This window comes from Dermatophagoides farinae, chromosome 3, assembly GCF_024713945.1.
Source record: "Dermatophagoides farinae isolate YC_2012a chromosome 3, ASM2471394v1, whole genome shotgun sequence".
NCBI lineage: Eukaryota > Metazoa > Arthropoda > Arachnida > Sarcoptiformes > Pyroglyphidae > Dermatophagoides > Dermatophagoides farinae.
In genome coordinates this window covers 6,903,117-6,916,238 of record NC_134679.1, presented here as the reverse complement: position 1 = coordinate 6,916,238, position 13,122 = coordinate 6,903,117, and the positions used below count along the sequence as shown (strand labels likewise).

Sequence of the window (13,122 nt, the reverse complement as noted above, 5' to 3'; positions counted from 1 at the left end):
ATTGTCCTGGAATCTTTTAATGCTCTTGGTACCAATTTGGATCAAGTTGCAGCCCGGAAAATGTCGGTTGATCGTATCAAAATGATTATTGATGATGAATTAATGAAAATCATCAATAAAATTTATTCAGCATTTTACGTGTCCAAGATTTTTTATTCACTATATATTTGTTTATAAGCCTTTTACATTCATGTATGGGTGGAATGACACTTGAGCTTTTAAGATTTTGATGCAAAAAAAAATTAAATTGTCATGAAAATAAAATACATGCGATTCAAATGAATTTTAAAATTGAAAAGTATTTTTGCCATCATCAAACTGGCTTATTAGTTGCTATCATCGTAGTATTGACATTTGAATTAGATTGTTGTTGTGGTTGTTGTTGATTTGCTACTAATTCACTATTACTCACTTTAGCTTCAAAATGTTCGATACTACGTTCAAGGCTTGTCAATTTTTCATTCAATTCTGCTAATCGTCCACGACATGAACGATCTAGAGATTATGGAATGAAAGAATAGAAAAATTAATACAATATAAAATATAATCTTGAGAATGATGAAAAATTACCAAAAGAATTAAGAAAATCGGCAATTTTTTTAATGCTGCCCGTTATGATTTCAATATATTCACGATTAGCCCAATCTTGTTGTATTGTTTTATTGATTGGTTCTTTGGGAAAAGCTGCCATTGTCGTAACGATAAAAAATTCGTAAGCTGCAAATTGATTAAATAGCTGTAATATGAAGCAGAATTTTAAAAACACAAAATTTGAACATTTTATTTTTGTAAATTGAGAATGATGATGATTGAAATTCTTTGCTCAAAATATATGAATCATGTATTTTATGGATGGAATAAAAGCATGCATGCATGCGCAGTACTGTGATTTTGTATGCAGCATGGAATTTTTTCATTTTGAAGATCCATGTCGTTGATTTTTTTATAGTGTGTGATTGATTTGAAATTTTGAAATTCTTGTCTTTTGCTTTTATTGTCATCGATACTGCCATGGAAATTGAATGTAAGTAATTTCATTATGAATTTTATTTTGACGAAATACTAAAATTCGATATTTTAATTCTAAAGCCGGTAAAAAATCCGGAAAAAAGAAACATTCTCGCAATGATACTGTGGCCACGATGGAAGATACGGATGAATATTGTTTACAACCCGAATCAAAACCACCAAAAATTTCAGCTGAAAAATGGCCATTATTATTGAAAAATTTGGATCGTATGAATGTACGAGCACATCACTTTACACCATTACCATTCGGTTGTTCACCAAATAAAAGAGAAATTAAAGAATATCTTAAATCAGGTTTCATTAACCTGGATAAACCATCGAATCCTTCGTCACATGAAGTTGTAGCCTGGATTAAACGTATATTACGTGTTGAGAAAACTGGCCATAGTGGTACACTCGATCCCAAAGTATCTGGCTGTTTGATTGTTTGTATTGATCGTGCCACACGGCTTGTTAAAAGTCAACAGAATGCCGGTAAAGAATATGTGGCTGTTTTGCGATTACATTCCGAAGTTCCAGGCGGCAGAGCTACGGTGATCAAAGCTGTTCAACAATTAACTGGCGCCCTTTTTCAACGACCACCATTGATATCGGCAGTTAAACGACAACTTCGTATTCGTACTATCTATAATAGTAAATTATTCGAATACAATGAGAAAGCTAATCTTGGCATACTTTGGATAGATTGTGAAGCCGGAACCTATGTACGAACATTGTGTGTTCATTTAGGATTATTATTAGGCGTGTCAGGTCAAATGCAAGAGCTTCGTCGTGTTCGATCGGGTATACAAGACGAATCGAAAGGCATGGTTACCATGCATGATTTGGTCGATGCTATGTATCAGTTTGATCACCATAAAGATGAATCCTTGTTACGATTAGTTGTCAAACCATTGGAAGCATTATTGGTACGTCATAAACGAATCATAATCAAAGATACAGCAGTCAATGCCGTATGTTATGGTGCTAAAATCATGTTACCGGGTGTTCTTCGTTATGATGATGATATCGAACTTAATGAAGAAATCGTTATTGTTACCACTAAAGGAGAAGCCGTTTGTCTAGGTAATTGTTTTGATTAATTTCACGTTTTTTTTCTCTTTACCTAATTCAAATTTATTTTTCTAGCCATTGCATTGATGACAACATCGACGATTATGTGCTGTGATCATGGTGTTGTGGCTAAAATAAAACGTGTTGTCATGGAACGAGATACATATCCACGTAAATGGGGATTAGGACCAGTTGCATCCTTTAAGAAGAAATTAATCAAGGACGGAATGCTAGATCAAAAAGGCAAACCAAATGATCGAACACCAAAAGAATGGTATGAAAAGATTGGTCAAGTACCATTGAAAATTCAGCCACAAGGTGAAGAGATGAATAAATCAAAAGCACAGAAAATTAAACAAGATGTTCTTCAACAAGCTGGCAATGATGATAATGTTGGTGGTGATGATGATAATGATGATAATGAACAAGAAATAGAACGTGATGTTATTGTTAAAGAGAAAAAGAAGAAAAAGAAAAAGAAACATCAAACAGCTGATGAAGAAGCTATGGACGAATAAAAATTCAACAATCAACCAACCAATATTCAATCATTTTTTTCGATAAAAAAAAAATATTCATGTATTCATTTTTTTTGTCAAAATTTGTCTGTCATCGATTTGTTTTGTTCTATTAAAACGAAACTTGAACTTTAATATTGCATATATAATTTTTTCTCGTTTTTATTGATTTTTCAAAGACGAAAAAAAATCACTAATATTTAGAGTAAAAATCAAATCAAATATATTTAGCCAAAAAAGAGTGGTCTAAAAAAATGGATTTAAAAAATATATAGATCCAAAATAAAAACATATGTTATGTTATGGTAATAATAATAATAATTTAAGAACCAAAAAAATAGACAAAATGATGAGAACAATGAAAAAAAAATCATAATAAATCAATTCTATCTGTGTATATGTTTCGCAAAGAGATTGAGATGATAAAGATGGGTGTGGGGACGTTTTGGTGTATCCAATTTTTCGATCACAGTTCAATATAATCAAATCAAAAAATCATCTTTTTTTTGGTCATTGGATTTTGCTGCCAACAGCAACGACAACAAGTGGTGGAGAAAAATTGTGCTTGAAAAACACACAATTTTTCAATGATTATGGTCCAGGGATACGTGTTACATTCCAATGGAATCAAAATAAAAAAATACTTTCAAAAAAAACAAACTTAAATATGAGGTTAAATTTTCACTGTACCCCCACCCCCACCACCACCACCATTAGCCACAGCATTTGATTCATTTGAAGCATTTGTCACAACCGTAGATCGACTTGCATTGACTGATCCATCCACTTGATCATATTGTGAAAGTTTTTTTGCATTCAATCCTATCCTAAATAATGGTTCTTGGAATAGGCATTCGATTTCTTCAAGTTTTTTGCCTTTGGTTTCGGGTAATATAAAAAAGAACATAACCAAACCAAATAATGATAAACCAGCATATAGATAGAAGGCACCATAGATTGTTAACAGATTTGTCAATGTTAAAAATGTGAGCGATATCAGTAGGTTGAAGAACCAATTGAATGATGTTGATACTGAATAACAAAAACTATTTTTTATGATAAATAAAAAATCAATTAATTCTGATAATTTCCAATATTGAAGTGATTGATTCAATATTTACCTTCTAGCCCAAAGAGGATAGATTTCCGAATTGATTGTCCATGGCATTGGGCCCATACCAGGTGCAAAGAAGAATAGATAAAGCATTAAACCGGCTAATGTCATCCATGAATACTCTGATGGACACCAATCAATTGCCCATTGCATCGGTATACTAGAATTATCGGTACAATATGAACTATTGCCTTTTGGAAAATAGAAACAAGTGTTGAATTTTGAATTGAAAATTTCATCTAAAAAACTTACTAAATGGTAAATTCGATGTTTGATTCATTGGTATACAAGTTCCATTAACGTTTGACATGGATAATGAGCCCAACAAATCGGAATGTCCATCCGGTTGATAGAAACAGAAACCACAAATCTTTGATGAAACACATGCATCACAATTCATCACACTTGAACAATAATCAGCAATCTGATCATCCGAATGGAATGTTACACGTGGTGAATGAAATTTAGCCAATTGAAAACCAATGGATAATATAAATAATGAGAATACAACACCACAAAGACTGCTCAATATTAAAAGTCGACGACCGATTCGTTCAACCAATACGAGTCCAACAAATGAAAATATAAAATTAATCGATGCCGTTAATGCTGAAAGCCAAACAGCTGTTGATTTATCATTAATGCCGGACATTTGTATTATAGTGGCGCTATAATACATGACCGTATTGATACCGGCCACCTGTTGAAATATCGATAACATTGAACCGACAAACAATGCTTTCATTATAATCGGATTCGATAGTATTTGCCTGTATGATTTATCATTTTTTCGTTCACGTTCACTGTTCAAACAACTTTCTTTGATATTAGTGAATTCGATAATAATTTTCTCGTCACTTGTATTGGCATTACGAAATTTACGTAATGCATTCAATGCATCTTCATATCGGCCTTTTTGTACAAGCCAACGTGGTGATTCTGGTAGAAAGACGAAAAATATCATTTGTAATGTCGATGGTACAGATGCAAGACCTGAATTTGTTTCGTTTGTTTGAAAAGAAAAAAGTGAATTAGAACAAAAATTACCAACAATTTCATCAAGCACATTCAGGGTGTGTATGCAAATACAGAAACGAAAAAAAAGACATCTGGCCATTTAGTTTCACAGTAAGGGGTGAAGAAGAAAAAATTTTTTTTTCATATGATTGACTATAACAATAACTTACCCAACATCCAACGCCAACCATTATGTTGATCATAGCTAAATAAACCAGCCACAATTGATGCAATAAATTGTCCAAATGTAATGAAACAAACATTTACCGATACTAATTTACCACGAATATCTACGGGCGCAACTTCAGCAATATAAACCGGTATGGCCATCGATGCTAAACCAATGGCTAGGCCAATAATAGCACGACCAACAAGTAAAATATATTCAGTATGTGCAAATGCCATCATAAAACCACCGATAGTGAATATGAAAGATGCCAATATTATCGTCAATTTTCGTCCAAATTTATTCGTTAAATAACCGGCAATAAATGAGAATATCCATGCTGTCAATATTGTTACCGAAATCACTACCTCTTGCATGGTTGTACTTAGATTGAAATAATCCCTATCCAAATCCAAAAAAAAAAAAAAATTAAAATCATCATTTTGACTTTACAAATATGTAGTGTTTGAAGCAAATTCTATAATGATTCCTTTATTTATTTTTCATTCATTTGTTTATTTTATCCAAAAAACAAATTGATAGACAATCTATCATCTATCCATTTCAAGCGAAAACAAAAAGGCCAACAAACAAACAAACAAACAGAAAATGAAAATTTTCCATTTGCACATTGAACAGAAAAAAAACCTGTCATTTCATTTTTTCTTTTATGATCATCATGATTGATATGATTTGATTGTATTGATGTGCAAAATAATTAACATTTTTTCTTTTGCAAACTACGTATACATCTACCTTTTTATTATTTGCATTAATCATCATCATCATCATTATTATTATTATCGTAATTATCATCTTCAAATTAGTCGTCGTCGTTAATTTTTATTATCACATTCTTTTGAAAACAATTTCTCATACAGAGAAACAGAAGCAAAAATTGATTGATCGATCAATCAATCAATCAACCAATTGAAAAAAAATTTTCTCTAAATATCATTATACTAAAAATCAAATCAAAAACGTACAACGACATTAAAAATGAGAAATAAAATGTTAATTAATCCTTATTCAATCGATCGATAATGTATCAAATTTTTGTCGTACTTATCGATTATCGAGTATCATATGGCTGGTATCCATATGATATCGGATCAATAACACATACATACACACACACACACATATTTGGAATGACAAGTTTTTTTTTGATTATGTCTATGTATTATTCATCATCCAATTTCAACATTTACAGTTCCCGTACACATCAACATGAAATTTTTATTTCGCTCTGTATGGTTGGGTTGGTTGAACCAAAAATGAAAAAAGCCATTGAATTGAATGACAAACAAAATAAACTACGACGACAACAACAACAGCAACAAACAGAAAAAGTTGTCAACAACAAGTCAACACATTATTATTATTATTATGGCTACCATTCATGGATTGAAAGAAAAGTAGAAAAAAATACAAATTCACGTCCAAGGTTACCATTATCATTATCATTATTTCATCAAGTGAAACAATTTGCATATTCTGTTCAGGATTTTTTTTTTGTTGGCGTTTTTCAAATATTCAAAGAAAAAAAACTGTTTTTGTTTGTTTCTCACTTTCATCACTATATTTGTGTATTTAAAGTATTTGTTTTTCTTTTCGTTTCTCTATTTTTTTCTGTCTGTTTGTCTCTCTTTCTCTCTCAACATGCATATTCATGTAATATTTGATGATGATCAATATGAATTATTTCCCTTTTCACACACACACACACAAACACAGGATATTTATGTAATTTTCATGTTTTTTGACAACAGATGATGGAGAATGAAAAAGAAATTTATGAATAAGAAATAAGAATTTATGAATATTTTATTCATAAACTTTATTTCAAACAAAAACAAAAAAACAAATCGATATTGAATAATAACCATCTCAATGAATGATTCATATATTCAATTTATTGATTCGGTCGCTTTTTGTTTTGGTTCTATCATCAACTCATCAATCTGAACATATGGTGATGGTGATGGAAAATTCTAGATTCGACTGTGTGTATGAATATGGTCAAGGCTGATTCTTGTTCAAAGGACAAATTAATAAAAAATGAAAAAGGGAGAGTAAAAAAGAAAAAAAAGCCATAAACATTATTATGAACTATAAATTATCCTTATTGCCACTTTCCCTTATTTTCATCATCATTATCATTACGGCCTCATAATGGATAAATTTTCATTGCCATTGTATGACACTTGCAAACAAACACACACACATTTATATATAAACTTTAATCGTATTTTTTTGGGGTGAAAAGACAAGTAACACGATAATGACAGATGATGATGGTAGATGTAAAGGAAAAAAAAGTCAAAAGCAAAAAGACATTGAGTTTTATGGGAGAAAAAAAAGAGAAAAACAATTTTTTTTTCGTTTGAAAAATCTTTGAAATGTGAACACTTTGAATGTTTTCGAAGAAAACAAAACTATTGAAATTTGAATGAATAAAATGTTCGAGCTACTTCTGTTGCTACTGCTACTACTACTACAACAACAACAATAACAATATTCAAATTTTGGTAAATAAAAAAAAAATTTCATCTTCACTGCATTAATTTTTTTTTACTAGAATTTTCTAATTTTAGAATTTGGTTTTAGAAACCTTCATAATAATGGCTAGTAATAATAATTCACATATAAAATTTTAGAAATTGAAAAAGAATGTCATTTTTTTCACAATCGATTGTTCAACTTGTTTGTAATGTGAATATAGATTGCAATATATACAATAATAATGGAGATGAAGGATCCACACATATCCATGATGATCGATGATCGTATTTCATTAATCAATTCGATTAGAGCAAAAACAGAAACAGAAACAGAAATATAGACTACAAGAAAATGTCAAGCATTTTTTTGTTTTGTTTATTTGTTTGATGTATCTGTTATGGATCAATTGTCATCATCATCATCATCATTAATTAATGGATTCAAATCGGAAACAAATTTCTCTCTGTGTGTGTGTGTGTAGAATGTGTCAATGTTTGTTGTTTATGTTTTGATTTTTATTTTGTCATCATGTTTTTTTTTTTTTGGTTGTAGAAATAGATAGACAACATCAAAAAAAACAATGTTTATGAAATTCTGTAAATATTTTCTTTTGTTTATCATTTTTTTCAAAACGGAAAAAATTATGTGCAATCACAATAAATTTTTTGAAATAACAAAACAAAAAAACAATGAAAAGAATATAATGTTTTTTTTGTCTGTCTGTTTTTTTTCAAACAAAAAAAAAATCAATCTATTTTGGTCAAAACATTCTTTAATATATATAGAAATTTTCACACACGAAATGTATATTCTGACCGACTGACCGAATAAAATTGATGTGAATGTGTATGATGCGCAAATGCTGACTAGAATTTATCCGATTTTTTTTGTTCGGTTGTTTTGTTTTGTTTTGTTTTGAAAATAAAACCTAAGTAGTAGCATTGATAAAAGTTATTCAAATATGGCTGAATCTAATTGAATGAGAAAGAAAGAGATGAAAAAAACGATATAGCTTAGCTTGTGGCTTGTTTGTTTGTTTGCTGTTATATATGAAACAAATAAGAAAAAAATTGTTTTTTTTTTGGAACACTCAAATAAATAAATGAATGAAAAAAAAAAAAATAAACATACCGAATAAAAACCATAGCACCTGAAACTATTCCGGTATCATATCCAAACAGGAAACCACCGATTGCCGATAAAATTGTTACCAAATAAATGTACCAATTAACTTTGGAACAATATTCATCATTACCGGTAGCGGCTGTTGTTGATCGTTCATCAACACTATCACCATCACCAACATTATTAGTTGCGGACGGTGTTTGTTGTAAATGCGGTGTGATACCCATGATGTTTTCATTGACAATGTCTGTATAGATGTTTTCGGCTGTAAATTTATTTGCTCGGTCGATGCGAGAAGTTTCGGTGTTGTTGATGTTGGTGTTGTTGGAAGACGGCTTTCGTCGGTAGAGGTGGTCGGAGTGATGACTACTTTTCAATTGTTTTTCTTGTTGTCGTTGCCGTTGCTGTTGTTGTCGGCGTTGTTGTTGCTGCAATAGTCGTTGCTTTTGTTGTTGTTGTTCTTTGAAATGGTGGTGGTGGCGTTGTCGTTGCGACAATAATAACGCTTTATTGGAGCCATCATCGTCATCATCATTGTCATCATCATCATCATCATTATCGTTAATAACAAAATTTTGATGATTAACGTTACCTATTTTTTCGTGTTTTTTTCTTTTATTTATTTTAATTGGTAAAAGTTTTTGTTTCTCATCATTACAGCCATCACCATTAGCATCTTCGCTACCGCTTTCATCATCATTATCATCTAGAATATAAGCATCTTTTTTATTCAATTTTCGTTGGTTATTCTCATGGCCATAGTGATTTTTTTGTTGTTTTTGTTTTTGTTTTTGTTGTTGTTCCTCCGATTCATCAGATAATCGTATGACAGCTGTACTAATCATCATATCGATTGCTTGTTCAATTTTTTGTTGTTGATTCGTCGTCGTTGTCGTTAATGATGACCGTTGCTGTTGATGTTGTTGTTGTTGTTGTTGTTGTTCATTTTCATTATCATCATCAACATCACCATCATTAACAGCAACAACAAGATCATATTGCACGTCATTATCATCATTGGTTGTGATTTGTTTCATTTTTAATTTATTTTTCAATACCAAATGTTTGAACTAAGTTTCTAAATACAATTAATATTCATATATATGTGGAGAGATTAATGAAACATGTGATTTCAGGTAGATTAGTTGATCAATTGATCGATCTGTCGTTGCATTCACAATAAAAAAAAGAAACTATTTGTTCAAATAATTTGACGACGAATTTATTATTCCTAATTTCTTTAATTATGAAATAATTTTCTTTTTCTTAGAATACAAAAAAAAAATTTCTTCACTAATTTATGATGAAATTGCGTGATAAAAAAAATCAACTATACATTATTTGACAGGATATGTATGTAAAATTACTGGGAGAGAGAGAAGACTGGATAAAATTCAAGATTCATAGGCAAAGTGAAGGGTTAATTGAATGATTAATGATTAACCAGAATGATCATTTTCATTTCATCTATTTTTTTTTGTTTCAATACGTTCTTTCTCTATTATCATTATGATGATTAGAGGGGCACCGGATATATTCATATATCACATACACATGTAAATGATTTCTACATACACTGTGCAATGATGTGATGATCAAGATCAATGATAACACATGAAATAAAAATGAAAATGAAGAAAAAAAAATTGGAAATCAGAAATTTTTTCTTTCCAAGCATATCGGACTTACCTATCATATTTGGTTTTCTTTTTTTTTGATTATTTTTTTTATGATTGTGTTTGATTCAAAAATTATAATTTATTTTTTCTTCTATAGTATACTGCATTGGTGATTGATTTCAATTCGAAAAAAATTGGATTGCATCTAAAATTAGTTATAGGATTGATTGACAAATGTGTACGATGGATACGAAGGTCAGTTTTTTTCTGGTAATGGCCAGGGTAACAGAGTTTAGATGAAATATGAATTAAAAATATAATGATGATCAATATTGGAAAATTACCACCATACTACACGAAATGGCGATGAAATTTGGTTGTTTTTTAGGTGTGTGTGTATATATATTTTTTTATAGATGTTTATCACGTTATAATAAGAAAAAACCAATTTATTTGATTGAAAAAATGATATTTCACTTTATTATTTTGATCAACATTCGAAAATAAACAAATTCTTTGTCGTCGTAGTCGTCGTCGTTGTGTTTGTTGTTGTTATTTGAATCTCAACACGGTTATTTATATATGTGATGGAAAATTTCAAAACAAATTCAAGATCATTGCCATAATCAGGAACTGTGAATTTTTTTTGCTAAGAAGTTGATGCTATTAAGATTTGATTATTCAAACACATACAAGGAAATAAACAGAATCAAATTGTGATGATGATAGGGTTAATGAAATGAAAACATAAAAATAAATTTCGAGTGTTTTGTAATTCACATTTGCTTTTGCTCAGAAAAAATCAAATTCGAATGATGAGGACTTTAATTGAAAATTTGACTATTGTTTAGTTGAACTTGGGATTAAAATGATTATGTGTGGTCATTGAATATTTTCGATATTTCGATGATGGATGAGGATGCTTCTAGAAATTGGCAGCATTTTCAGCAGTGAAAAAAACCCATGAACTGAATTAAAACTGAATGAAGAACGAAGAAAAAAAAATTTATCAAAGTCAAGTGATAATAGCAGATTTATCTCAAATATCAAAGTTGATGATGATAATTTTGGTTATCCATACACAAAAAAAAATATAAATACGCACACAAACAACTGTTGCGTCAACAACAGCTGAATACGGAAGCTGGATAACGATGATTAGATTGAATGTGGCAAAAAATATTTTTATCCATTCACTTCATTTGGTCATGATCATCAAATTTGTTCTTTTACGAATTTATAGCGTACTTGTAATGGTGTACATTTTTATTCATTTTTTGACAATTCAAACAAAGGATTTTTGAATGTGATCTATCAATCGAAATCGAATCGAATGATCGTGATCCTTTTTCAATGTTCTTCTGCATGCGATATTTGATGAAACGTATGGGGCGTTTTATTTCGTCTTGACCACAAACAAAGATAATGGCTCTACACACAAACGAATGAATTGCCTGAAACTTGTTGAATCGATCAAATCACTCAGTGTTTTGACGTAATAAAAAATCAAAACAAAACTCATTGCGTCATACAAAATTATACAAACAAAACGTACTTTATGAACGTAGGATTATTTAAAAACATCAATTTATTGGATTGGATTATAATAACAAATAAAACTTTTTAAAAAAACAAATTGTAAAAAATTTGAAATGAAAATTCCATTCAATTTTGATTCTGTACATTGCGTAATGCGCGTTGTGATTTGATATGTTTATCAATTTTCGGTTTAATCATTGTATCCGGATATTTATGGTAAAGTTTTTTCTCATATGATACCAATTCATATGTTTTGAGCATTTTTTCTAATTCTGGACATTTCTTTTGTTCACATTTTCCATTCTTAGTATAGGTTTCATTCAATGTTCCAACATTTGATTTTTTATCAATAAAAATTGGTTGATGATTTTCTTTATTTTTTATGAATGTTGAACCAGCTTCTTGAAGATCATTTTGGCTACAATCGATTCGATCAATAATTGGTGTTGATTGTTGTGTTGGACTGAAACTAATTATCAATGAATTGATTGAATAACAATTTGAACAGTTATTGTTCAAATTGTTGTTTATCGATGTTGATTTGCCATCATCATATAATTCTGGTTCCTTTAAATTTTCATAACAACTTTGTGCAACAAAAAAATATCGTAAATTTTTTTGATTATTATCATCTTTTTGATTGAAGTGTTTGACATGGTCATCATTTACGTCATCACAATTAACCTTCTCATTATCATCATTATCAGCAATCAGATGTTGAGAACAATTTAAATCAGATTTAAGTTGTAATAAATTAGCCATAATTGGATCATGTTTACGTAGGATCCCTAACCGTAATGTACATGTAAAATCTTCTGTTGTCGTTGATGATGATTTCGAGAAAAATTTTTCAATATCTTTAATTTTTGGCGCTACGGTTCCATTCCAATAGCCAAGACGATCACCATGTTTAAGGCCGATTCTAGCTCCGATACTATTGGATTGAACAAAACCAATTTTCAAATATCGGTGACGCCATGATTGAATCCATAATACGCCCAATTTTCGACGACGATCATCATCATTATTTCGATGGCGCCGTTGGTGATGATTATCATCATCATCATCATCACCATAAAATTTAATATTGAACCAAATAACAAAATATTTTTGATTAAAATTTTTTGTTTTACACGTACTAATTGTCGACATAATTTCTTCTTTACTCTGGATTTTTTGACGTATCGGAAATAATCGCAAATCGAATGCTTTCACATGTATATCAAGTTTTTTTTTTGGCTAATAAAATCAAAAAGACAGAAAATCTAATCTAGGTTTGTTTTTTCTCTGTTTCATCTCATTGACTAAAGTGCAAAACAAAAAAAAAATTTAGGCAAAGAAAAAAATCTATGGAATTTTTATTGTGTTTGTTGTTTGTCGTTTGATTTCATGTCGATTTTAAATTTTCTACATTTTCATGGTCAAAAATATGTCATC

General features: G+C 30.1%; 4 protein-coding genes across 4 annotated transcripts; 1 reads left to right on the top strand and 3 right to left on the bottom strand.

The window, feature by feature from the left end:
- Positions 1 to 99: 99 nt before the first annotated feature.
- On the bottom strand, positions 100 to 812 carry HSPC300 (haematopoietic stem/progenitor cell protein 300). Its single transcript, XM_047057967.2, has 2 exons — positions 571 to 812; positions 100 to 495 (listed from the first exon to the last, which is right to left on the bottom strand). The coding sequence occupies exons 1-2, from the start codon at positions 689 to 691 to the stop codon at positions 314 to 316; spliced, it is 303 nt and encodes a 100-aa protein (XP_046913923.2). The 5' UTR covers positions 692 to 812; the 3' UTR covers positions 100 to 313.
- Positions 813 to 881: 69 nt separating this feature from the next.
- On the top strand, positions 882 to 2,735 carry Nop60B (dyskerin pseudouridine synthase 1 Nop60B). The gene is made up of 3 exons (XM_047057956.2): positions 882 to 1,024; positions 1,090 to 2,094; positions 2,158 to 2,735. The coding sequence occupies exons 1-3, from the start codon at positions 1,012 to 1,014 to the stop codon at positions 2,598 to 2,600; spliced, it is 1,461 nt and encodes a 486-aa protein (XP_046913912.2). The 5' UTR covers positions 882 to 1,011; the 3' UTR covers positions 2,601 to 2,735.
- A 2-nt stretch (positions 2,736 to 2,737) lies between these two features.
- On the bottom strand, positions 2,738 to 11,649 carry LOC124494700 (proton myo-inositol cotransporter). The gene is made up of 6 exons (XM_075729535.1): positions 10,217 to 11,649; positions 8,534 to 10,103; positions 4,902 to 5,299; positions 3,967 to 4,707; positions 3,722 to 3,905; positions 2,738 to 3,646 (listed from the first exon to the last, which is right to left on the bottom strand). Exons 2-6 carry the CDS (start codon positions 9,562 to 9,564, stop codon positions 3,274 to 3,276), a joined length of 2,727 nt encoding a protein of 908 aa, XP_075585650.1. The 5' UTR covers positions 9,565 to 10,103; positions 10,217 to 11,649; the 3' UTR covers positions 2,738 to 3,273.
- A 67-nt stretch (positions 11,650 to 11,716) lies between these two features.
- Positions 11,717 to 13,028, bottom strand: LOC124494705 (uncharacterized). Its single transcript, XM_047057962.2, has one exon. The coding sequence runs from the start codon at positions 12,835 to 12,837 to the stop codon at positions 11,812 to 11,814; it is 1,026 nt and encodes a 341-aa protein (XP_046913918.2). The 5' UTR covers positions 12,838 to 13,028; the 3' UTR covers positions 11,717 to 11,811.
- Positions 13,029 to 13,122: the final 94 nt, after the last annotated feature.

What these genes read in the sequence shown, in the direction of transcription:
- LOC124494705 (XM_047057962.2), bottom strand. Translation starts at nt 12,837, where the DNA reads ATGTCGACAATTAGTACGTGTAAAACAAAAAATTTTAATCAAAAATAT.
- LOC124494700 (XM_075729535.1), bottom strand. Translation starts at nt 9,564, where the DNA reads ATGAAACAAATCACAACCAATGATGATAATGACGTGCAATATGATCTT. An exon ending in GGTGCTATGGTTTTTATTCG is followed by an intron (nt 5,300 to 8,533) that starts GTATGTTTATTT and finishes GGATTTGGATAG; the next exon opens with GGATTATTTCAATCTAAGTA. An exon ending in AACATCGAATTTACCATTTA is followed by an intron (nt 3,906 to 3,966) that starts GTAAGTTTTTTA and finishes ATTTTCCAAAAG; the next exon opens with GCAATAGTTCATATTGTACC.
- Nop60B (XM_047057956.2), top strand. An exon ending in AGGAGAAGCCGTTTGTCTAG is followed by an intron (nt 2,095 to 2,157) that starts GTAATTGTTTTG and finishes TTATTTTTCTAG; the next exon opens with CCATTGCATTGATGACAACA.
- HSPC300 (XM_047057967.2), bottom strand. Translation starts at nt 691, where the DNA reads ATGGCAGCTTTTCCCAAAGAACCAATCAATAAAACAATACAACAAGAT. An exon ending in CGATTTTCTTAATTCTTTTG is followed by an intron (nt 496 to 570) that starts GTAATTTTTCAT and finishes CATAATCTCTAG; the next exon opens with ATCGTTCATGTCGTGGACGA.